The 27347-nt window shown below is 39.4% G+C and overlaps 1 protein-coding gene across 15 annotated transcripts in view; it reads left to right on the top strand.

Moving 5' to 3' along the window:
* adgrb1a (adhesion G protein-coupled receptor B1a) overlaps positions 1-27347 on the top strand; it is a 157975-nt gene that overhangs the window by 65954 nt on the left and 64674 nt on the right. For all 15 annotated transcript variants that reach the window (XM_084356629.1, XM_084356632.1, XM_084356638.1 and 12 more), the window contains 9 exons: positions 719-883; positions 2280-2444; positions 2576-2677; positions 3949-4055; positions 4368-4562; positions 5721-5789; positions 11232-11340; positions 14707-14850; positions 23940-24015. In XM_084356629.1, coding sequence (XP_084212755.1) covers positions 719-883; positions 2280-2444; positions 2576-2677; positions 3949-4055; positions 4368-4562; positions 5721-5789; positions 11232-11340; positions 14707-14850; positions 23940-24015 — 1132 coding nt within the window. The remainder of the gene's footprint in view (positions 1-718; positions 884-2279; positions 2445-2575; positions 2678-3948; positions 4056-4367; positions 4563-5720; positions 5790-11231; positions 11341-14706; positions 14851-23939; positions 24016-27347) is intronic.

The following is a 27347-nucleotide window of genomic DNA, read 5'->3' as shown; positions in this document are numbered from 1 at the left end:
ATGCAACATCCTAAAATGATATATTGTCTCATTTAATGAAAACTATGTATTCAGTATTTTGTGTATGTTGCCCAGCCCTATTTCAATACATCATCTATATCAAAGCAATGCCAAATGCTATGCCTCACATGCTGTTGTTGGATTTTCTAAGAATACCTGAGTTTCCCATCACTGGGAACCTTTGTATCTGGGCTGTGTCCAACAATTGTCTTTCCAGAAGCAAGAATTTTACAATAAAAAACACACCCACGTCATGCAGCAATTAGCCAGTTGTGGGGAGGGGAGAAGGCAGGCAGTATTCAACATCTCACTCAAGCTTTTTTTCATTCTTCAAGCCAAGAATATACTTAAGGCATACACGTTGCCACAAGGGTGCACACGTCTTTAATCTGCCTGTGTCCTTTAGGGTTTGACTGTTCAGTGAATTGTATTACTGGAATGTTAAAGCTGTTACTACACCATTTTATAAACACAATACTACATTATTATGTACATCTGCACATACATTTCTGTCTTGGTATTGCAAATAAAGAAAGACAATAGATTTGATATGTCACAGCCGAAATAATCAACAGTGAGCACATGAAAGGACTGTCATATAACTTAAGTATATAAGTATTTGAATTAGTATATAACCAATAATACACTGAGTAACTTACGTATGTTTTTCTTCTATTGTCTTGTCTGTGTGCCTGTTGGTGATCCTGGCTATCTTCAGTGGATGGAGTGTGGAATGAGTGGTCCAGCTGGAGCTCCTGCTCGGCCTCCTGCTCTAATGGGACCATGCAAAGAACCAGGGAGTGTAACGGCCCCTCGTACGGAGGCTCCGAGTGCAGAGGAGAGTGGCTGGAGACTGTCGACTGCTTCCTGGGGGAGTGCCCAGGTGTGGAAGACACTGGACCACAGCCAGATAAAAAATATTTACTGTGGCTCAGAAAATATTTCTTGCTTGTTCAGAATAGATTTACTAGAAGGCCAATAACTAGCATATAGAAAGTGAGTATTTAATCATATATTAACTTAAACCTTTTGGGATGGACTTCAGTAGTGGACACCGTTTAAAAAAGTCCTTTCTGTTTCAATTGCATGATGTGGCTCCTCAGTTCAATAGTGAATTATTCACCCTGGAAACGTAACATAATCTAATACATGTATGACTTTATGGTTTTACCAGTGAATTTTTGCATGCTTTATCCACTGGTGTGGGGACGCTTAAAGTAGATGTCAGGTGTGACAGGTTACTAAAAAGCAACACCTCTTCTGCTCGTATTCTTATAGAGCATAAAAGGAAGATGATACTGGAATAAAACAAACCACATTATTTTCTTTTTTTCAGCTGCAGAATGACATTTAGACAACAGATATACATATGGTGTAGATATTATGAAGACATGACTCCCACTGTCTCGTCATGTCATCTTCTTTACATGAAAAACACAGTTTATTGCACAGTTTATAACCTACTCAAGGTAGAAATCCATTGAGAAATGTAACAAACCCAAAGAAGAAAGAAAAGCATGGATTGAAAACACTTCCAACAATCAACCAAGACCCCTTCTGGACAGACTGAAACAAATCACTTATCATGGATGGCCAAATAGATAACTGACACACTATAATGTGGAATTGGGGAAATTTCAAATGCATTCAAAGCCCCAGTGGGTCCTCTCCATGGCACGTGTTTCTCTGTGTAGGCACTCCCTAATGACAAACTTCACTTACCCAGCAACATTATAACACAAACTGGTAAATTCAGGCAAGAAATATTCACATGAACAATCACCACTCAATTCTCATCTTCTCAATTCTATATGTCCATAGCACAGAGAGAGTGAAATCTGTTGGAGTACAGACAGCTGGCATTGAGTGTTTATATATTACTTGATCTCTCATTCTTTGTTTTGGGCAAAGTTCTTACATGGTTCTCCAAACTCCACATTGACTACAAATCACATCGACTTTACATTACCAGTATTTTACTTGCTAGTGTTTCACAGTGGTTTGAATTAATGAATGTGTTTGCCTGCCTTCCAGTCTGCCACCAGTTTTCATTAATTTCACAACGCTATGAATTATCAATGATTTGCATTAAACAAGTTTCAAGACCCTGCCACTTAATTCTAATGCTCTTGGAAAATAAATACAATCTGATAGCAATTTTAAAATCAAAAGCAGTACGATGTGTTTTGAAAAAATGATCTGCAGTAATGTAGTGTGTGTGTTTCATCGGGCCTGATCACATCCTGTCTAACATAATCATGTTGTATTAATTCTGTCAGTGGATGGCAAGTGGCAGCCATGGTCTCTATGGTCAGGCTGTTCTAAAACCTGTGGAGGGGGGAGCCAGCAGAGAAACAGGATTTGTTATGGGCCCTTTTCTGGAGGGCAGTCATGTCCTGGAGAACGAGAAGAGGTCCGGCGCTGTAATGAAAAGAGATGTCCAGGTAAGTGGATGGGAATACAGGCTGCTTTGTCATGAATATTTCATCAGGGAAGGAAACAGCTATTTAGAAATGTTTTCAACTTTTACATGATACAGTTATATGAAGCTCATTTACTCTCTATTTGTGAGCAGAACCTCATGAAATATGTGGTGAGGACAACTTCTCTAATGTCGTATGGAAGATGACTCCAGCTGGGGATACAGCAGCAGTACGCTGTCCTCCCAATGCCATGGGTAAGCTCAGATCTCACCTAAAATAAGACTCAAATGCTTTTTTTCTGCAAAAAACTGTTATGTTTACATTTGTACATGTCATAGGCCTACATGCTATACTGACATATCGCATTCACACTACATGTTTATGAATGACATGACTGTCATATTGGGAGGTGGAGGGGATGGTGTCTAGGCAATGCTGCCAAGCCAGTGACCCAGTTTGAGACTGTGTTTCAACCTTAGTCATCATAATTGTGAAACCACTGGATATTTTTAAGGAGACTTCAGGAAATTTTCCAGCCATGTTTGGGGCAACAATAAACAGATTTTTTTCGATTGAGACCTAGGCGCATCTCCAGTGTTTGTGGCAACTGAAATTGGTATTTTAAGCCAAAACACGATCTATTCTGAACCCTAACCAAGTGGTTTGTGTGCCTAAACCTTACTAGACCATAAACCGTCACATATCAGAACGATTGAATAGGTCGATTGCCAGTGACTCCCAAAACGTCAAATATAACCGTTCCTCAAAACAACATGACTGTCACAGCATACCTGTGGTGGGCTTACCAGATCTTTGTTGTACGGTTGCAGTTTGGTTAGGTTTAGGAAAACAATCTACTTTGTTATGGCTAGGCACATAATTGGTTAGGTTCAGGGAAACATTGTGATTTTATTTAAAATCACTACCGTTCGTCTGAAACTTCAGTTACAAAAGTTACTACCAACTACGTTACGTTATACAGTATATGTGATGCAACTTCACTACGTTAGTAAGTTTAAAGAGTTCACCATTGACACTGTTGAGTTTCACACTAGACATGAACAGCCGTCTCCTGGATGAAAGTCCTGTGCTTGTTTAACCCGACAGTCCATCCCCAACCTCTTAACTGAATGGACTTTTTTTTCTTCATACTACTTCTCCTCACTTCCTCCTTTTCAGTGGTAATAATTACTGCGACAGCTAGAACTCACCACCAAAACAACAAAAGTAAATCTGGGTTGTAATAAGCTGCATTCATTGTCGACCTACAGTATATGATAATTTTTCTGATGATGTGGCCTGCCATGAGCCCAGCGTTGTCATAACATAGGTAATTGAACCTGAAGAAACATAAAGTTGCAACATGAAGGCATGTTAAGTTTCGACATATCTGTGGTTTGCAGAGACGTTTATTGCCAACATTTATTCTGCGATTGGGTTGCAAATTTCAAGTGGTATTTTTAGGAATTGGATCAGAAACATGCTGTGGTGATAGAGAACATTTGTTTTATGTGTCTGCACATAGGGCTTATCCTGCGCCGCTGCACTCTGGATGAGGAGGGGATTGCCTACTGGGAGAATCCCACCTATATGAAATGCATTTCCAATGACTATCGCAGTATACAAACTTTGGTGAGCATCAAAAAGTTTTTCTTTTACACTCCTGGTAGCCTTAAATCAAAAATGACCACACAAAGACACTGATTGTGACTTTTCAAATGTGCCTGTCAGGGCACAAAGGTGTGAAATTTCACTACGTTTTATTGTCATTCTACAGGATATCTTATCAAAGCCTCCTGTCTTTGTTATATTGCCAATGTCTTCACAAATCCCTGCAACATAAAGCACGCTAAATGAAAAACTCAGGGTCAAAATGTTACAAAGGTTACAAAGGTTAGCATAAAAAAATGTGTGAAATCTAACAGTAGCCACTTTCTCGGTTAGACGCGTGAACACTTGTCCAAAGCACAGCGTGGCCTTGTGGGAGATGGAGTTTCAGAGGTGATGACCAAGCTAAGGGTGACATCCAGTGATGGGACCAGCTACAGCGGCGATCTGCTGGCCATCGTGGATGTGCTGAAGAATATGACAGAGATCTTCAGGAGGGCATACTACAGTCCTAGCAGTGCAGACATGCGGGTGAGTTGATACATGGGTTTACTGCTGTCTGTAATGCTGTTGGTTGTGTTTTCTACCATAACAAAATTAGAGTTAAGGTAAAAAACACTGATACATGATAATATTTTATTGCAAGAATTGGTCAAGTTAAGAGGAACTGAAGGTCAAATCACAACATATTGAAATTTCAGGTATTTGTCTCACCTTTTAATGGACAAGAAAATGGACAAAACAAGGTGTTATTCTGTATTTTTGTATTTTGTCAAAGGTACTGCTGTGGAGGTTTTGAGATCAGTATCTCTATAAAACAATGTTTTACGAGTTGGACTCATTTTGTTTCTATCACGCACATGAAAGCCATGCTATCTACTGTATATTGCAATTTGATCACATCTTTGGTCACACCCTCCCTGAATGGTAAACAACAGTGTTGGGTGGCATTACTTTTAAAAGTACCATGTTGCATTACAAGATTACTGCCATTAAAAAGTAACTTGTAATGTCACAACGATACCTATTGAAAGAACTTTGAGGCTATTATAACAAGAATGACAGACGCAATATCCCTTCACAGCTCTTTATTCATCTTTTTTGTTTGATTACAAAACATAAAATCGAGTTGGTACAGGGGCGAATTTAGCCCAACAAGTTCACAAAACATGTAACTTCCAGCTAATTTTTTGCAATTCAACTGATGTGAAAAAAATTATCTTAAGTACATGAAAGTTAACAGAAACCAAGCGTACCAGGCAGATAGCAGCTATGCAGTCTTTTGGCTGTTAACGATCAGAAAACCAAAATTAGCCGAGACAAATACTTTCAGCAGCTGTCTCTATGAAAACAAGAAAACCTAGGCTCATATAGCCTACAGTACATCATGTTTGAACATGCAGCTAATAAACCAGAGGCTGCGCTGGCCATCTTGCTATCTGAGAACAACTGCACACTGACACAACGCAACCACAGTTACACATCAGCAGGTGGCTGTGTACTGCCTGCCAAGAAGTAGGAGAGAAACAAAAGCAGTGTAAATGCATCAGGGATTTTTTTTTTTTTTTTTTTTTGTGGCAACAGAAGGAACGGAGACATATGGTGAAATTATTTACAGTAAACTATTATTTATTTGAAAACCTAACTAAATAACCGATTATCGATTACTATCTTCTCTTTGTTTTCCAGAACTTTGTGCAGTCAGTCAGCAATCTGTTGATGGAGGAGAACAGGGAGAGATGGGAGGAAGCACAACTGGTTAGTATCACCCTCTGTTTCTAAAACAGGCTTCACATCGTCACCTCACCTGTAATTACATATTTTCTAGAACTTAGTCTACAGTAATAATAACCCTGAAGCTGGAGAATTGATGAGTTAGACACTGTAACAAAGACGCAGGTGGCCAAACAGCCCACCTGTATCTTTTCAGACTGACAGAGGTAGGTAGGAGAGGAGAGAGGAGAACTGCTGAAGGAGAGAAATAGCTACAGCTAATGAGTGACGAAGTCGGTATAAACGCCCACTCCTCCATCTGCCGCACTCATCCACTCATGCATCACTATCTTCGCTTCCGTCCAGCTGTCCAGCTGTCCGTCCTTTCCTCAGGAGTGTCACCACTCAGGCATTAGAACAATGCCAAATAAACCAACCTGCACTCCTCAAAATGAGGACATTTTCTTCCTACAATGGAAATACAGCACTTTGGGCACAAGTAGTAAGATGGATGTTCTTCCACTATCATAATATTTTATGAACCAGGTGCAGTTATTATTATTACTAATATGATCATGTTTATTATTATTATTATTATCATTATTATTTAAACATTGCCATTATCAATATGACTTGGTATGAACACAAACTTTACATTACTGTGGACCATTTTTTCTTTTTTTGTCTTTTTATTTCAACTTTCATCCAAGAGGCTTCTTCAGTTCTAACGAGTTGCACGCTTTTAAACTTTGTGTGGGAGTGTCCTTACAGAGTCATTAAAGACAGGTGTGAACTCGCTGACCCACAAGTAGCCCTGAATTTGCAGTGACTCTTGAACAGATACCGATAGTAGATCTCATCACAGCAACAGTCAGCCATTAGAAACAACAAGATGGCAGACTCAGAGGCAGAACAGCTACGTTTGAATGTATCAGCCGCTCTTGTTAATGCAAAAGTACCCCCCTCCAACCTCACTACTGAGGAAAGGAAGGCCCTGGCATCACTCAAACAAGACCGGAACATCACCATCTTGCCGGCAGACAAAGGGAGATGCACTGTAGCGCTAAACACAGTGGACTACCACACCAAAATCACTGATCTGCTTAGTGATACTTACACCTATGAGACACTGAGTCGAGATCCTACCAGTAGCTTCAAAAAGAAGGTTATAGAATATCTGCAAAAACTGGAAAAGGACAAAGCCATTGCCAGGCCATTATATTACCAACTGTACCCGGGGGAAGCCATCCCATGTATCTATGGACTCCCCAAGATACACAGGGAAGGAGTGCCACTCAGACCCATCAGCAGCAGCATCAACTCAGTTACCTATAACACATCCAAGCACTTAGCCAGTATCCTAGCTCCTTTGGTTGGTAACACTCAACACCACATCAAAAACTCACAAGATTTCACCAACAAGGTGAGAGAAATAACACTAAACCCAGATTAAACAATGGTTTCTTATGATGTCACATCACTTTTTATGTGCATTCCCACTCAAGAAACAGTAAAGATGGTGAAGAAAGGCCTGCTACAGGACAGCACTCTGTCCAGCATAACCAACTTCACCCCAGATCACATTTGTGCCTTTCTTGACCTCTGTCTGATGACCACCTACTTCCAGTACAGTGAAGGTTTCTACAGACAGAAGCACGGCTGTGCCATGGGCTCACAGGTGTCCCCAATAGTGGCCAACCTCTACATGGAAGAAGTTGAGAGCAGAGCCTTGATTACCTTCACAGGAACTGCTCCTAACCACTGGTTCAGGTATGTAGATAACACCTGGGTCAAAATCAGAACGAGGGAAGTGTAAGCCACAGAACATATAAATGCTGTGGACAGTAACATCAAGTTCATGCAGGAAGATATCAGAGGAGACAGTCTGCTCTTCTTGGACTGTGCAGTACACACTGAAGAAGACAGAAGCCTCAACATTGAGGTGTACAGAAAACCTACACACACAGATCAATACTTGCTGTTCGACTCATCACCCACTGGAGCACAAGCTGGGGGTCATCAGAACCCTAAACCATCGGGCTGAGACCGTGCCCACTAAGTCAGAGGGGAAGGAGAAGGAACAGAAGCACATCAGGGGAGCACTTAAAACCTGTGGCTACCCAAACTGGACCTTTGTCTAAACCTCTAAAAGATCCAGAGCAGACAAAGAGGAGGAGACGGGAAAACGTAACAACATCATCATTCCTAATGTTGCAGGAACATCTGAGAAACTCAGGAGGATCTTCAATAATCATCATGTCCCGGTTTACTTCAAATGAGTGAACTCAGTACTGCATTGTAGGTGGGTGATAAGTAATGTCATAGGCCACCTCCTCTGTTCAAAGACGGTCGTTCCAGTTTGACATAGATGGATTATTTTACTCCTCTTTCAAACCATCTGTCTTCTCTGGCCAAGATGTTTACATTGTTGTCCTCAAAGGAATGATTTGTCTCCTCCAGATGTAAGTGGACAGCAGAGACTTGACCTGAGGAGTTGGCCCTCCTGTGTTGTGCCATTCATTTATGGAGAGGTTGTTTTGTCTCCCCAATGTACAAATCTGTGCAGTCCTGGCTGCATTCAACAGCATAAACTACATTACTCTGCTTATGCCTGGGTGTTTAGTCCTAAGGATGGAAAAGTTTCTGCCTCAGTGTGTTGGTAGGTTTGAAGGGGATCATCCCTATGTTCCCCAGGTCCTATGTTCCCTGGGTCCTATGTTCCCCACTTTGTATGTGACCAGTATGGACCCTTTTTCTAAAAAAAGGGTCCCATGTTCCACGCTGTTCACCCAAAGGGTCCTATGTTCCCCGCTGTTGCCGGTTGATGAACAAACCGGGAAACATAGGACCTTTTTTGGGAAAAACGGGGAACATACATGTAGGACCCGGGGAACATAGGTACGCTCCCGTTCACTCCCCAGACAGCCTAACAACCATTCACAGCTGGGCTTACCTAGCCCTAGCAACCCACATGAAGGCCGGCTGGGTCAACGACCCACAAGTGGCCCTAATGACTCTGAAACTTTTAAAAGCCTGCAACTCCCCTCCAGTTAGTTAGAACTGAAGAAGCCTCTTGGATGAGAGGTGAAACGTCTTCAAGAAACTGAAGCAAGTCCAGTTGCCTATGATAAAGCACTTAGAATTAAGAAGAACTTAATTGCCTCGTTAACTCATCGTAAAATAAAAATGAATAAACACCTACACAGTGTTGGTTTGTCTTTCCACAATCACCGCTGGTTCGGTAATAAATCGTCACTTCACAGAGTACAATGTGAATGAGTAGTAGTTTTGCAAAGTGGCTCCACAAATTCAGTTACAAACACATTTAATTTACTATACCTTCTTCACAAGAAAAAAGCCCCCCGTTATTTAGTAATTTAAAAGCTTTTTTATGAAGCAGCATTACAGATAACGTGTTTTCAGCAGCAGTAACTAAAGATGACTCCTGAAACAGCTGAAAGTGAACAAGATGAAACAGTAAAACACAGCAGATGTCTGAAAGTACAAACAGGACGAGAGAAACTGAAAAGATTCAGTTAGAAGCTACAAAAGTACTGAGAGCTGACACACTAACTTTTAAAAATATCTTTCTCTGCACAGACATGTTGAGCAGGTCGGCGCAGGTTGGCTCAACTCGGTGCAGTAAAACTGATGGTGGAAAAGCAAACCGGAGCAGATCGGTTTGACTCGCCACACCCAAACGTGCTAAAAACGGCATTGGTTGTTGTGGTGCACTTTTGGCACTTATTGGCACTCGTCGGCTGTAAAAATTCGGCACACTCCTTCCCATGGTGTTTCTGCAAGTGTTTTATCACGTTCATTATGTTGAAGTTTCCAACGGTGCTGCCACCCCTCGAAAACACTTGCATTGCATAAATTACATTGAGCTGTTTTGCTTTTTTCTTCCATCAGCTTAAAGTAATTCCACACAGCTTACACGATGACAGTCTCACTGAAGCTCGCTTCAGCTAGTCACATGACACATGCTGCTCTCTTTAGGGCATGTCATGCAGAGTTTAAGTATTTATGGGAGAGTGTAGTTTGATAAATCGGATTGGATTATATCTTTTCCCCTCTCAGATATCCGATCCAGGGATTTTGGCCAATATCGGACCAATACCGATACTGAATATCAGAACAGTGCATCCCTAATAAATATACAGTACACTATTCAGAGAGTGCAATGCAATGCAAAGTGCTTTAAATTACATTTAAAGACAAAAAACACAAAGCATCCTAATATATAGTTACAGATTAAAAATAAATTATGTATCTAATTTATTGGAAAGCAAAAGTAAAAAGTAATCTTTTGAGCCCTGATTTAAATGAGCTGGCAGTTGTAGCAGATCCCAGGTGTGTACGGAGCTTGGCCCGCGGGTGGGGAGCGTGTAAAGTAAAATGATTTTAAAATGTATCCTTTGACACACAGGAAGCCATTGCAGCCTTTTAAGGACTGTAGTAATGTGCTCCACCTTCTCTGTGTTTTTTGAGGACTGGCAGCATTCTGGAACACACCAGTACAATAGTCTCGCCTGCTGAAAAAAATGCTCAAAGTTTGGTGGTGACATAGTTATGGGGAGTTGTTTGTCATCCACATAGGTGTAGTAGAAGATGCTATAATATTTCACAATGTGAGCGAGGGGGAGCTTAGAGATGTTTAAATAGAAGAGGCCGAGAATACTGTAGACCCTTGAAGAACACCACATGTTTTTTGTTCAATCAGATCTGTGATTGCCAATTGACACACATTAGGCCCTATCATGTAAGTATGAGATGAACCAATTAAGTACCAGAAAGTCCAACCTACTTTTCTAATCTCTTGATCAGTATACTATAGTCAACTGTGTCGAAGTTGACCATAAAAGAAGTTAAAAAGAGAGCCCATCTCAGGCGGCATCAGAATTTGAAAGCTTATAATGAGCAAATAGAACATTTTCATCCTGTTGTAAAAATGATAATCATAATCATATCATAATCATTCATAATATTACTGTACTTATCACTTATGAACTTAAAACACAATATTTTGTTGCCTTAACGGAACCTAAACTTGAATAAGTTTTATTTTCTCAACTTACCTGTAAATGCAGCTCATAAATTCTAGGTTTGCTTGCTGTTATTAAATAATCCTGTCATGATGGAGGACTACAGTCTTCACATTATTAATGTTTGCAGAGCTTGTTATGTGTTTCAGAGTTTGTCCCGAGAGTAAAGAAAAAAATTAAAACAGAATAAGAACCTTTAAAGTTAATTTTATATTCTGTCATCATCAAAATGAAGAGTAAGAATGTGATGCACAAAATTGATTTTGTGTGGAAGATGGGAAATGGTGACACTGAACCAACAGGGGATGGTCTGACAATGTTTGCCACGAATACAGCTTTCCTATAAAAGTCCTCTTGTGAGTCAAGTGTTTCAGCTGCACTTCAGAATATTCACCCTAAATTTATAATCCTTTTTCTATTTCATGTGTCTTTATTTTCTCAGCTGGGGCCAAACATCAAAGAGCTGTTCCGTCTGGTGGAGGACTTTGTGGATGTCATTGGCCTGAGGATGAAAGACTTTCAAGACATGTATGAAGTCACCGATAACCTAGGTCAGCCTTATCTCCATCCAGGGGATCTCTACACTTATCTCTGCTTATCAAAACAAATACTCTTATCACAGCTTTTCTTTCTCTGAACATTTATCATCATAAATACAGTGCAGTACATAAAAGGCAGAACAGGGGAGGGTGACCCTATGGTGAAACAGACATTGACAGCCTTAAGTTTACATCCAGCAAGAGCCACTGTATACCTGTCCTGTCACCTAAGTGTCCATACACAGGGCTCATGTATATTATCAGTTAACTTAGCAGTAGGTTATCATAAATATATCAAAGTCAGCTAATCAAAGGTTAATAATATGATCTGGCGTAAAGTGGTCAGAATGGTAGCAGAAAAAGTAATATATCACGTCTTTAAGTCCATAGTATGGATCCTACACTCCACATAATGCAGCTAAAAACATGCATTAGACACTCACTGACTGGTAAACACACACATATATGCCGCCTGCTTGTTTTGCAGGCCTTCTGTTAAAGTCTTCAAATCGAAACTGAGTCTCTGAATTTAATCTGAATGTGTGAAATCAGTGAGTGTTCCTTACGCCTTTATTTTAATATACACTTCAGCACAGACAAAAAGTTTAACTATTATTCATCATATATCTTTTGATAAAATTATACAGGGTTTTTTTCTTATCTGTTGTTTAATTTATAGTAAGTTTTCCTTTTGTAAATGGTATCATTATATTTCCTGTTAGTGTTATGTTAACTGTAAAACATCTCACTAAGTATATATGTTGGTCTCAAGAATTCTTTTGGTTTTAAATTACCAAATTAGAGAAAACTGAGCAAAGTCCAGACCTTTTTTTCTCCAAACATATCAGATACCTTACACACTGCACTTAATGGTGTCTCTATCTATGTTGTGCTTTTTTCTATTTGTTATAGTTATTGTTGTCTGGTTAGAAATGTTAGCTTTTAAATGGTGTACAGCTAGTACATGTATGGTATCCATAACGACAAACATCATTTGATCCCCCAGTAAAGAATGTGGCCGTATTTCTGTTCCTCAGTACATCAAGAGAACAAACCCATGGTGAATATTACTCCCCAGGGCAGCAGGTCCTTAGACATGTCTCATGGGACTCTAAATCCACATTCACAACTGCTCACTGCCTTCTTCCATTGCCCGGTGGCTATAAATGCTCTGTGTTTCTTAAATAGGGAAAAAAATAATATTGTGTAGTCATCACAGAGGATCTGCTGCACTATGTGACCTCCAGATAAAAACAAGGCAGTGTTTGAGTTGAGTCAAGGGAGAGTACGTGGGAATTGAGGCCAGATGAGAGGTCCTGTTTATAGCAGTGCCACCTCGCTGTCTGGAGCCAAATGCCCGCCCACACCAGCAATGCACCTCCCCTGGGGCGGCTGGCCTCCTCTTCCCTCCCACACCTCAAACAAAAGCAAAGACACGCACAGGAAAACTCCATCATCTGCCAACTTATAGTTAGATCAGAGTTTCTTCCTCCAAATCCATCAAAGTAGTCAAGTTGTTAAGGACGGCATTCACCAGGCTTGAACTCCAACTGCTAAATGGTTTTAAGAGAGATATTAGGGGCTATTGCAGTCAGTACAATGATCATTTTTACTTCTCTTTGGAGGTCTTTAAAACAGAAAACACTACACACAACACACACATATGCAGTCTATGATGTGCAAACACCTACATCCATTGTCCTCTATGTTAGCCCTAATGCACGGCACCTTGATGAATGTCATCTAGACAGACAAGAAGACAGAAAGTTGCAGCTGGCTAAACAATCACTGAATATTGAATCAATTGAGGCATTTCTTGGTAGTTATATCTGACATTTATGGCTGGAATACCAACCAGGTAAGCCTGGACAATGCCCTGTGGTCCTAGAACTCCATGGTCTGCCACAGCAACAGGCTCACTGTGTGTGGGTTGTTTGGGAATATGTACTATTAAAGCACGGCATCCGCTGACATGGTTAGGGCTTTGAGGTGGATCCTGTTTTATTGCCTGACATTATGGCCCTTTCTTAATGAGGCAACTCTGATATTTTTACACATTTCTTAACATTTTTACAACACAGCTTTCCTGGGGGCAGGTAATATGTCAGCATAGGCGAAGTGAACACATTGTACAGAGAGTGGGAGGAATGAATGCTTAATAGGAGCCAAGCAGGCCATGCTGACATTATAACAGATAGACATTTTCTATAAAAGCATGTTACACAGCTTTTATTTCTAACTTTTTACTTGGAGAAATTGTTTTCCATATTAAAAATCCACTGGTAAAATTAAGGGCTCCACAATCTTCATGGTCTGACTTACCGGATGCATGCTGTTGTTATATTGCTGCCATTCAGGGCCTATTTCAGGCGATGTTCTCCTCCCTTCTGATATCTGCATGTTACTGTTCAAAATCCTCATTGCTACGGACAATATCCAAGTGACAAACCTACATGCTGAAAGGTGCAAGTTACCCTAACCCTAGCCCTGTCACTGATGGTAGACAAGCTTGCAGCTCTTACCTTTTTTATTTTGTCCAGGGCTCACCTCCCCATGTGCAAAACAGTTTTCTAGTGAAGCAATGTCCGAAAAGCAAAGATGTTTGAGGTTAAAAGAAATACTAACAAGCGAAAGCAATTTTCCCCCATACCAGAAGAAAAGACGAGCCGCACCTATCTCCAGCACTGACACAGCACTGTGGAGATAGGTCTGGCTATGTAAGACTGCAGTCTTCAACAACATACAGCACCCTGTCTGTATACATATATATAATTTAATCTTATATAATAAAAATATAATTCATTGAAAGAAAAAATATACTATAAAAAAACATAAAAACAATGAGGCATGACCTCATAAGCAGCACCCAAAGTTTAGTAAAACAACTTTGTTGTGTATTATTTATAAATATTCATTGGGATTTGATTGATGTTGGCATAAGCAAGCTACTTAACCAGAATAAATGTATATGTCCAAATCTGATTCTGATTCAAATGTTGTCAAATTCTGATTGCTAGCTGGAAAGAAAAACACAAATACTTAAATCTCTCTCAAAATAACCAAGGCTGTTCTAACAATTAGAACAAAATGTTGCATTCATGAAAGACAGAAAAATAGGCTCCACATTCTCCTGTGCTCCCATGGACATTTAAAATCTCCTCCCTTACTTTGGGAGGGACTATATGTTCATGGGATCATTATCTAGTGTGCAGACTTTCTTTTTCTGTCTTTCTTCCTGTGATTCTGTGCAGCACCTAGTGTTTAATGTGCACGCTTGTGTAACTTCATGAAAGACCCATCAATCATTGAAAGAAACTGGCTACACAAGTACGAAGTAAATATAAAGTGTAGTTTCAGCTGTCACCATTTTTATTACAGTATTGAGCATCCACAAGCGTCCAGTGATGGGTCATGCAGACATCAGTTTCCCTATGAAGGGCTGGAGGGGCATGGTGGACTGGGCCCGCAACTCTGAAGACAGAGTTACCATCCCCAAGAACATTCTGTCTACTGGCAAGCCAGGTGAGAGCTGTGACACCATACACACATCTGCACCCCAACCCTAACCCACTAAGATATAACATATGGATGCTGCGGTCACTGTTGCACTTGCTGTACCCAGGGATGAGTGACAACAGGTGTGTGGGCATTAAATTCAAGTGATATTTGACAAAATAATAAGTCTTGGATGATTTATGAATTTATTTATTCAGAGCAAAACATGTTCTTAAAATACTGATTACATCAGGCTTGTCTACCTTCTGTTAGAGAAATGTGTATTTGCGTGTGTGTTTGGTTGGGAGGGGGCAGTCGAGACATAAAAAGCTGAAATAGGGAACGGCAGTTGATTTATAAAACAGTGTTTACTGCCATTAATCTGCAAAGCATAGCACCCGCTCAGAGAAATGCATGCAGAGATGGTTGTATTTAATGTTGAAAATAAAACATGCAGGATAATAACAAAATCACCCGCTGTTCGGCAGCTGTACAACAAAATGGCACTTTGTCTTCAATAAGGTCCAAGTATGTTTTATATAATGTTAATATAAAGCCCATTTGACTGAATAATTTGATGGCCTGAATTGTGAACAAGAGCATGCCCATATATCCCACTGAGCCATTGCTTACAGATAAAGACAATTAAAAAAACTCAGGTTTTATAGCAGAAACAAACTGAATACAAAAAGGAGACTGTGTGGCTGAAAATGTCAAATAAGAGGATTTTTCTGCTCTGTTCCATTTATGTCATTGCAAATTAAATATTGTTTTATCAGACAACCGATATGTCAAACATAATTACAATAGTCTCAGATGTATTACACATTAAACATGTTTTCAAACGCAACTATATAATGATGTGTGTGTACATTCAGTGACTATTAGGTATATGTACCTATACAGCCTAACGCAATCCAACGCATTGGAGGAGGTGGGAGAAAACACAGATGTGTCCCCCTCATTAACCCATATCATTTAGAACACATCATTTTAAATGATATGTTTGTATGTATTGTGTATTGAAAACATGTCTGATAATTGGACACAAAACAATGTTTTTAAGATTGGTTCCCCCCTTCATAAGCCTCACAGTGGTTTGGTCCATTGTCTATCAACGTGCACCTCCACACACATTAGTGCTCCATATGAGTGTCTGTGGAGCAGTCGTGTGGTGGTGGTGTTGGCTGACCATAATGAGTATCTACTTTGCAAAAGTTAACTTGAAACAAAACATGCTATTTTTCTCTTGTCACAAAGTCTCTGGTTGGGTTTAAGCAAAAAAACCAACAAAACAAAAAAACAACGTTTCATTTCCTATAAATACTTGACAATAAAAGTTAGTTATTTAAATGCTTTTATTATGAAGCAGGAAAAACAGGACATTTTATCAGCAGTAATTTAACACGACTCCTATAACAGCTAAGACTGAACACATGATGAAAGCATAAAATACAGCAGATATCTGAAAGTACGGACAGGGACAAAAATACAAAACGCAGAGATTCAGTTAGAAGCTACAAAAATATTGGTAACTGGACACACAGTGAGGTTTCCTGCACAGGCATGAGTTATGTCTCACAACACAGGCTTGTTTAAGGGAGAGATGGGGGGGTTGTCACGGGTTGGCCGTGGTCCTGAGACACCCTGTTTGGAGGTGAGTTGGGCGTGCTTTGGGCATGCTTTGGCCCCCCTTTGTCGTTGAATATAATCTGGATCAGTGTCATACAGTATCAATATTGATTTTGGTGAGTGGGGAGGCATATTTGTAAATTTGTGTCATGAGTTGTAATTAAGGACAGCACCAGCTGAGTGAGACTCCTCCCTGCAGGCAGGTGCTAGGTACACAGTTTTCAGTAGCAGTGGGGTAATTTGTCAGTTGGGATGTTTTCGACCATTAAAGACAGCCCTGTACTGCTAGCATGCTAATGAGGCCGTCACTTCTAATCAGGAGTCAACAGGAGCCAATCAGGAGCAATTAGAGACAATTTCCTCCCCAGCTGAGGGATGTGTCTCCACGGTGGCAATGTCACACAAGCAGCCAGCCCTCTTTATGCATACAGCTTGGACGTGCTTTCTTGGATTAAAATGGCTCTCTGATGCCTTGTTTACAGTGATTGATCAGTCGCTTCTCACATCTCTAGAAAGGTTCTGAATTTTTTCTTGAAATAAAAAGAGGAAAAAATGGCATGGTCTGTAGAAAAAAAAAGAACAGACAGAAATGTGTGTGTTTAATGCTGCTGAAAATTAAATGAAACATTGCTAGGGGCTGGAGGAAGAATTTGATTTGCCTCCTCTTTGCAGTGTGCAAACATGTAACAGAAGAACAATCAGTATGAAACTATATAAGAGGCTATTATAAAATACAAAGAAGTCATTTCCTTCCTCATTAAACATTTCCTAAGCTGATTTGTTAAGCATTTTATATCCATGATCGTTTACATCCATGTTTACTTGCTGACAGTCTTCTTGTTCATCATCTCCACCTGTGGTTCAGTGAAAGAAAGTCAGACCATTGATTGATTGATTGATCACATGCATGTGTGTCCCTTTGCATGTGCCCAATCAAAGATAAAAACAGCTCCATAAGGCTAATAGAGGTCTAAACCTCCACAGTGTCCCTGTATGTCCAGAATATGTCCAGAATTTTTGTTTAAAACATTCAAAAACTGAACAAACATTATCAACAAAATGTGAGGAAAACAACAATGTTGACATTATTCCAAAGACATCAATGTACTGTGTTGCACAGATATGAAGCTAGCCCCAGCCCATCCTGTCTGGTAATACCACTTTGTGCCTCAAGAGGCAGCTAGCAAAGAACAGCATTTTTTGGTTACTGTAGTGATATGCAGCCCCCTATGTTTTTGCGTCTGCCTTTGAATTCTGGCCGTGTTTTATAAATTCCATCTTTAAGGTGGTAACAGTTAAACTGTGGGACACATGGTCCTAAATAAGCAGGATGCAGTAGTCAACCAACAGACACCTTGCTTATCCAGATGCTCTGTTGAAGCACATGCTGTTTCCGTGCAAGAACAGAAATCAACAGAGCATTATTTTGCATGCATACATAATGATACAAGTCAAATGAATTTAGACAGTAATATTTTCCATATTTTTTGTGTTAACTTCATTTCACATTGTTGTTTTTACTCAAAGCCTCCATTTAAAGGCAAAATACAGCAAAAGTTCATGAGCGTAACATTATCTGACAGAGTAGCAAGACGTAAGTTAAATTTGTATGATGTTTACTCCGTTCTTGGCATGTGTGTTACTGTTAGGATGTAATGGAGTATATTAGGGAAGCACAAGTGCACATCGCTGTTAAAGGGTTTTCTAGTCCACTTCCTCCCACCAACTGGTTGAGAAGAGCCCCCAATATGACAAACCCTACTTAAAAACTCAGGTGTGTTGAAGCATAGTGTTGAGCCATAGAATGTTTTTTCGGGTGAATGTCATGAAATTCAGCATTGCCTGCTCATTACATTATTTGAAACTGTGAGTAAAGAAGCTTAAGCATGACTACATGCAAGTGCATATTAACACTTATGCAATCAAATATTCAGTACATAGATCATGTGAACAAATGTTCATGGATAGCTACTTGGCTATGAACAGTTTCAGTTCTCACACGCAGACATATGACTTATTGAATCACTGGTTAAAGTCCCTCCATGCTTGCTCTTGTTGGGCACAGACAATCTGGCTGAGCATATTGGATGGGGCAGCCAAAGAGTGAATGAGCAGGACACATAATACTTCATCCCCCTCACACACACAAATACACACAGACGCCTTGCTCGGTTCCCCCCTGATGCCCATGGGAGCTCAGCTGTTGCCTGGGAGCTACAGCCTCTGCCTGCTGCCTGGCACAAAACTTCATGCTCTCGGGCTGCCATGTAGTGTGCTGGAGCAGAAGAGTTGGATGTCTTCAGATGGCCCGGCAGATGGAGTTGTGTTTTTTTCGCCTTTGACACTGCAGCCGGAAAGAGAAGGCTTCTCCTCGCCCTGGGCCTGTCTGTGCCTTCATGTAGTCCAGCAGTCAAGTTTTGACAAATTTCTTCCTTTGCTGGAACTTTTCTGTTGTCCCTTAACTGCAGCAGGGGGAGCTCACCCACAGAGAGCTGCAGAACATGTAGATATGCAGTTTAATGGGTGGATTTCTGACTGGGTCAATGGTGCATGTGCTCAGGCGCCGCTCATGGGACTGTGGCAGCCAGAGCATCGGATGACCTGAGGCTAAAATGATATTGACCCAAAGCTCTGACTCCGGTCTAAACTTTCACTCTTTGCACTGTTTTTGAAGAAAAAATTAAGTTGAAAAGTTAAAAGTTAAATTCATTCACTATCTTTAAAAAGTATTTCAGCTTTTAGCTGAATGCAGTCATTATAGGCTACACATAACTTCAGAGCCATGCTGTAATGCAGATCATAAGCATGTAACCATGACACACCAAAGGCTCAAGCACTGTACTCTGATCAGAGATTTGACATCCTTAATGTCATCCTTAAAGGTCCAATTTGTAAGAAAGTTGATTTTTGAGTCTCATACCCAACTCATCAAATACTGACACTTTGGGATTGTAGATTTGGTCAGCTGCCATTCCATAGTGAAAAGTTGATTGTTGAGTCTCATTCTGGGGCTGGTGGCTTGGTCTGAGGAATCAGACTGAGCCTGTGAATGAGAGTCAACAATAAACTCTCTCCAAAATCACTTATTGCACCTTTATGTAAGGCAAAAAAGATGTATGTAATATCAAACTGTTCACTGAGTGGTCAGTCCATTGTGCTCACTACTCTCTATCCAGCACTTCCATCCAGAACAAGACATTTTCATTTTGTCTTCTCCTTCCATTTTTTTCCCGGTCTGGATTAGTACACTGAAAAATGATAACTTTTGCATCACATTTTGGACAGACCATATGCCTTGTGTACCACAGTAAGCTAGCATAAAACCCAATTAGCCAACTCATTGACGAATGTAATACAGCTCTAGTAATAAAATGTTACTAAGTGAAAAGCTCAATGGCATATTTAGCTAACATTAGTAGCATGCAAACTATGTATCCTATAGGTTGCATGGATAACATAAGTGGTTCCTTTCTTTTAACGGAACATTTCTCAAAAACTGGCAATGCACCTGGCAGGCCAACCTCTTTGTTGCCATGCTTTATTGGTCCTGTGTTCATCTCATTAATGCTCTAGGTCTAAAGTTAAACTCCTCAATTCTGTCCTTGTCATGCAGTCATAATCGCTATATCAGAGGTCACAAATAGAAGTTGGAGTCTGGATAGGATGGCATCTGGGTCCAGACCTGTAATGTGTTAAAATAACCTGTTAAAATACTGAGAATTATACTATTTTGATGGAGCATTTGTATTTTGCCTGGAGCAGCTGTGTTAGCAGCCCCCCGAAACTAAAAGATCAATTGCATGTGTTGTTAATCATCTCACATGACGAGTCAGCCAATCAAATCGACACATTCGGACAAGTGGGGCAACTCGAGTGAGTAAATACATACACACAACAACTGTCGGAGGAATACATAGAAAAGAGATATTTCACACGGTGTGCTCTAAAGAGAGAAAAGTAGACAAACCCTTACATGTTAATTCTTCGCTTGGGCAGTTCAAAGCTAGTCTCACTGTGACTTGACCGTGGCGACTTTTGATAAGTGGCAAAGTCAAGCGCCACACGAAGCATGACTTTTAAGCAAACACACCCACTCAAATCTGAATTAAGGGCACAGAAAATAAAGGCAGCTATCTGCACTATCGATATTTAAAAATATATCGTCCCAGCTAAACATGTTTATGAAGATGGCCCTGACACCATTCAGCCCAGATAAAATCCTGGCAGATAAAACTTGAGCTCTATTCTCTGAGGGAAAGAAAAACTGTTCAGTTGTTAAGATGTGTTGAGATTGTATATTGCATAGTTGGTTGAGACTGTTAAGATGTCAAATGGTGTTGAAAATTAACGGAAAGGGAAATATTTATCTATTATGTTATTTATTTTGAAATACATCTCTTACTTTACCTAAAACGAGAAAAGAACATTCATTTATTATCAGAGTACTTATTTATAATCTCTTCAGTTCAGTGTGAAAGTATTGTTGAAATATAGAATTGTACTTTATTTAACTCTACAGTCAGTTGTGGACTACATACAGAGGTTTATACAACTGCTAGGCTACTTCAACTTTCTGCACACAATCATAATACAAGTTAGACATTATGATGTTCCAGACCTTTGCTTGAGGAAATTTTCTCTAACTGGACCTCTTCTAATTTTAATTGAAAACTCCCGCTCTATATTTACTTTTTGTTCTAATTGGGGAAGTTTCCACAAAGGATTCCACTGTGTACCCTTGAAGGAGATGATACATGCACGCACTGGACGTGATGCAGAAGACAACAATTGGTGTCAGTGTATTAAGATAATACTTGTTAGTCCTCTTCGGTCTTCATTATGAATCCTCCTGGACCACAGTATGTTTGTCTGTAATACAACAAAGTTGGTCACTCGCGGCTCAAGCTGTTTACTGCCCCTTGCTGTCGATGCATGTGTGATTTTAGCCTAGTATCATTGAAATTACTTTCATATTGTATGATTCCACAGGTCAACATTTAAATCCATCACCATGTTCAGTGCCAATACTGTATTGGCACAAGTGTTGCACTCTTTATATAGAGAGATAGAGGGAAAAGTCTGAATGTGTTCCAAAACGGATATGAAAAGTGAAGTCTGCCTACACAGGTGTGTTCACTTATGTTTGTAAGCACATATGGTCCACACTGACATATCTTCCACTCAGCCTATACATTTTGGGCTGCACATGACTGTCCTCTCTGACATGGGAAGATGACAAAATTGACCACTTGGACAATTTTGACCACGCAGCAAACTATAGCAAGCCAGACCTTCATAAAGGAGACCATAAGGGAGACTCATTCCCAGACCTCATGTTTTATTTGCCTAAACTTAAACATATATGAACCTTACTGTTTTACCATACCGTAACCATATTTTATTTACTAAAGCCATGATCTTTATCCAACCTTAACCATATATAGTTGTGACATACAGATAGCATACAGGACAACCATGCTATGGAGTAAATACCAAATAAGGAAAATAAAAACAATGAAGTATAAAGTAGAATAAAATAAATAAAAACAATGAAGTATAAAGTAGAATAAAATAAATAAATACAAGAGTAATAAACAAATAAAATTACAGTAATACATAATTATATATAACATATAATATATATATAATAACAATAAAGTAATACATAAGGACTTTGAATTGTCCTGGTGGCAACAAGGAGTTTGGGGCCTTTTTCAGATTATTCCATGTCAGTGCATGTATAAGTTCCACTGTAAGTTAATGAAATTTTACAGTATTTAGTTCTGATGGAAGCATCTGTATTAAAGATTTATATATCAATTACAACCAATGCCCACCTCTGGGCTAAAGATGGCCAGTCCACCCACCATTTGGTAGAGGATGCAGTGGTTGGTGCTGTAAGGACAACCAGTTATTAACAGTAGGCTGCATCCAGCAGCTTTTCCGTATATAACATCGCCATAATCCAAAATAGATTTAACAATCGTTTTTGTTGAATATGGAAGCAATTCTCATTTCTGTACAGGGAACCAAGTGTTAGTCTCACTTTAGCAATCATGGTGTAATGAGGCACTCTATGAATATACCATTTGCAGAATGAATGTTAGGAGATTATAAGTAGACTTGGTGAACAACATCCATTTGTTTTTGTTTTACTGAATTTAGTACTAAGTTATGATAATGCAGCTGGAGTTGGAGTTAATCAAATGAAGATTGCAGAAATTCAGTGGCTGATTGTGCCGACATTGCAATACAACATAAAATGGTGTCATCTGCACAAAGATGAAATTTACAGGATTCGGATGAGGAAATACTGTCATTTATGTAAGTTGTGAACAATATTGGACAAAACACCAAAGCTTGCGGAACACCTTTCATAATATTTAACACTAGCAGTGCCGGAATTCCATAATTACTAGCACTGCCAAGGGTGATCATTTCCAAACTCTGTAATCTCTCATGATAAATGCCCAATATTGAGAGTAATGCATTTATTGTGTTAGGACATCTTTTAAGAAGTCAATACAGATTACAAATTACAATTACAAACACAAACTAATACATCATTTCAGTTGTGCATGAAATGGAAAGTATCGTCATTTTTAATTCAAGTCAAGTCACAACAAATTTGAAAACGGTTTAAATGACTATCATGGCCTAGTATTGAAATATCAGATACCTTGTTGTATCACCAGTAACCACCAAGTCAACCAGGACTGTATTTCTAACTCTTGAAAAGATTACAGTTGAAGGCTCTTTATGTTGAGTAGTGTTTTTCCTATGCATGCACAGTGATACTGAAATGTAGTCATCAACCAACAAGTGAACACACATTTTAGGGCAAGAGTCCTTATCCAATTTAGTTCTAAGGTCCCATAAAGTAAAACAAATTTAAAAAGTAGTGGCTGTCAATAATGTTCAAAATAGTGGTAACCAGATAAACTTTAATATTATAGTATTCCTTGTAAGTTGGAAGCCCCGAACAAAGTTGCACCATAGTTTGACAGTTCTGTGTCAACTTTCCTTTAGGTTTATTAATTCTCCTCAGCTAAAGTAAAATGTTCATTGTCTATCAAAGCATTGTTTTTGTCACTGTTGTTTTTTTTTTTTAATTTTTGTTTTTTAGTTGTCCCCGAGTGAAAACAGTGTCAGGCTGTACTATTTGCCACTGTGGAGATTAGCTGTGTCAGTTGTGCCTGTGTGTGTGTGTGTGTGTGTGTGTGTGTGTGTGTGTGTGTGTGTGTGTGTGTGCGCGCAACTGTACAGCAGTGTAAGAGACAGCGTTTATAGCTGACTGGTCATGTAGGCCAGTTCCAGTGTAAAGAGCTCTTGGGGGCTGGAGGAGTGGAGGCAGCATGGCTGACCTGCATTCTCCTCTATAGCAGGCCACAGTACTAACAGAGACTGAACCATTCAGTGTCTCTGAACACTCATCCAAACACTCCTGTCTCAGTGTGTGCAACTCTCTTTCTTTCCCAACACAGATACAGACGAGTCCTCAACGTTTGTAACCGGCATCGTTTTGTACAGAAACCTGGGCAGCATTCTGACCCTGCAGAGGTAAGACTACTGACTGCTTTACTACTGCAACTAAAAGATTAGAGGCATTGTTGATTGTTAACCAGGTTTCCCTCTGGCCATGATACTGCATAAATGTCAAGGTTCTCTCTGGTCATGAAACTCCACATCAGGGGTAAGATATTTTCAGATTAGGAAGGCAGGGATGTGATAAATGAGTTTACAGGATTGTAGCCAAAACTGTTATGTTTCGGGGTACCCATGCAAAAATATGTTACAGGATTATAAGAGAATGGATTTAACTTTTTGTTCAAAGATACTTGTCAGTACAATAAAAGGTACCAGAAAAAACATCTTCACTTAAGCAGACCTTAAAGGTTTGAGAATAAGATAGTAAATGGACCTTGAATTGAGATTATTCTGTCGAACTGCTGACTTGATCATCTACAAAAAACCTTCCATACTCAATATATTTGTCTCAGATTACACACACTTGTGTTTTCTTTTTATTTATGGTTGGGGATGTTGATTAATCAGTCCATCACTTTGATCCACACAGAAATATCTCTAATATTAGATATAATGTTATTATATCTAATATTGGATGGCTCGCCATTAGATTGTGTACAGACATTCACCATTCCAGAGGTTAAATACTGATTTTGATGATGCTTTGACTTTTCATCTGGCACTACTATGAGTTTGACATTTATGCATAAGTAGGGATGTATGATATAAATTATAGGCCCAATAATGGTAAATGTACATTACAATGATTTATAATTATTAAAATGAAATTATAGCCAATAAATAGAGACAATACGCCAAATTGCTTCCACTGACTTAACAAGTTCAGCATCTACACACTCAAACTACAAGCGAGTTTAGAGTATGAACATTTCAAGTTAGTTTGCCATCTGCCAATAAACACGAAGAAGAAGAAGAAGAAGAAGAAGAAGAAGAAGAAGTTGAGAATTTCTTTTTAAAATACAAAAATGTGAAGTCATCGGTTATGTCATCAGTATTGGTTGAAGAAATCCACATTATGCATTAGTGAATCCCTGTCTTTGATGACCAAATACCTATTAAACATTCTCATCAACCTCTGCTGTACTTCTGTTTAGTGTAATTTACAATACTACATGGCTAGACAAAGATGAGCACGGTAAACATTATGCCTATAAAACATTAGCATGTTAGCATTATTGTTTGGAGCATGTTAATATGCTCACATTTAGCTCACAGCACCACTGTGCCTGATTTTTAGTTTTGCTATGTATTCCAAGAACATCACTATTTGTGTCTTCAAGTTGACACAGGGCGTATTATATGTATAGAGATGCTTGAGAGATAGGTAGGGAAACAGATAAGAGTAATAGGTGGGCAAACAAATGTACAATCCTCCAAGCTGGACAACAAAATATTTTATTGTAATTGCCTTCCAAAACAAACTGTACGAGTGATTAGGTGCCCCTATAAACAGGACAAAATTGTTTGTCTGTGGCCTCCAAAACCATCACTAATCACTGTAACAAATACAGTAATTGGTGTGAGGGAAAAATCATTGAGAGAACTAAACATTGACTTTTTTCTTCTTTTAAAAAAAAAATAAGAGTAGAGGAAACTTAACTCCTGTGTGAAAGGCCCACAATTTGTCAACCCATCCATCCACCCTGAACTCCTTAACACCAATTCTGCCTTTTCACATGACATACATCAGCAGTCCACACAGCCACTTAAATCAGCTACTGGATAACATAAAGTTAGCTATTGCACTTTTTAATTTGATTTTCTCCAGTCAAGAACAGTCCTTGAAACTTAACTGAAAGGCAGCATTATCAAACCAGGATGCAGGAGGATTCTTAGAGAATACACTTACTCCATCTATTTCAGTGAGAAGACTGGTGATCTTGCTTATAAAAAAAACCCCAAAACATCCAGTTAGTTAATAGAAAGTGAAAATGTTTCAGTCACATACAGAAGATTACATACCAATTGACAACAATGATAATACAATATTGGAAAGTTTACAACATCCCTTATTAAACCAGCTACGTATTGAAATGTAGTCGCTGACGCTGTGGAACAGTTGAACCAAATTCCAGGTCCTACTACAAAAATGAGTTGTTTCTTACGGATCGTCATGGTAGAGTCAGGCAATTTTACATCAGTGCTGCAGTCAATGTTCCCAGTTAAATGAAAACAAGGAACCGATGCAGAAACAGCAGCACATTAGCAGTGGGTGGCCTCATGTATGTCTTTTATCTCCATGAGTAAAGGGATTTCTTGGAGGAAGTTGCTGTTGCTGCCTGCATGATGATTAACATACATTTTAACACAGCAGTGTATGTATAGCTCTGCGTTATTCTATGTGTGTGTGTGTGAGGGTGTGTGCACGTTTATGTGAGTAACAGCCTTTTATCTATGGCTGTGGTTGCAGTGGTAAGAAGCTCTCCATTATGATAATGTGGTAAAAGCACATAATGAACTGGTAACATACGGGAAGAGGGAAATGAAGCAGACCCTCACTCTCTCCAGTCCTCCTACATGTTTGTTCTGGATCTTTGGATTGCTGCTGCTCTCTGTATTTCTCGGTTTCTCTCCACTCTTCTTTATTTCTTTTCATCCTTGTCTCCTCTCCTTTTCTGCATTTGATTCCCCCCTCAAAGGAAAAGCAGATGAGTTTGAGGCAAGAGACTATATGACACAAACATTTAAGTTGACTGATTGTGTTTTGGAATGGTGAGAGGGTGATTGTGCGTAGAGGATACAGTGACAGTGTGAGGAACTGGAAAACGGAGCATGGGCTGCTGAACATGTTTGGTCAACTGGAAGCTTTCGGCGTCAGTACTTCCTGTAGCAATTCTTTTTTTTTTTCTGATTGTCTCATTCCACATGATTGATAGTATCTATGAAAACAGAAATTGCAATGCATACTAAACAGGCCGTGAGAATGTAAAATAGAATGCCCCCTAAAATTTCGAAGAAACGGTATTGAAAAACAATTTGGACTGCTTCAGATGCTAGAAAACACCCCTTAAACTCTTTAAGGTTTACTTTGTAGGTAGGATTATGTTTTTTTCTGAAACAGGGCACGAAGATTCTGGCGAGCTCATCAAAGACACGAGTCCAGTAATCTGTTACATATTTTCGTTCATTAAACAATCAAAGCTCATGTCATTTTGATGCTTATCTATAAGCAAAATGGACGTGAACTGTGGACCTACCATGGATGTCATTGTTTGCAATTCAAGTCTTCTTTAACATGTTATTCCAAAACATTTAATATGTCATATTATGTATGAATTTCAGTTGACTAGTTGAACGCTTTCAGACGAAGTGAATATTTCAGCCACATCGCATGGATTAGGGTG

Source organism: Pagrus pagrus (genome assembly GCF_965226575.1).
Source record: "Pagrus pagrus genome assembly, chromosome: 7".
NCBI lineage: Eukaryota > Metazoa > Chordata > Actinopteri > Spariformes > Sparidae > Pagrus > Pagrus pagrus.
This window is presented reverse-complemented; position numbering and strand designations above follow the sequence as displayed.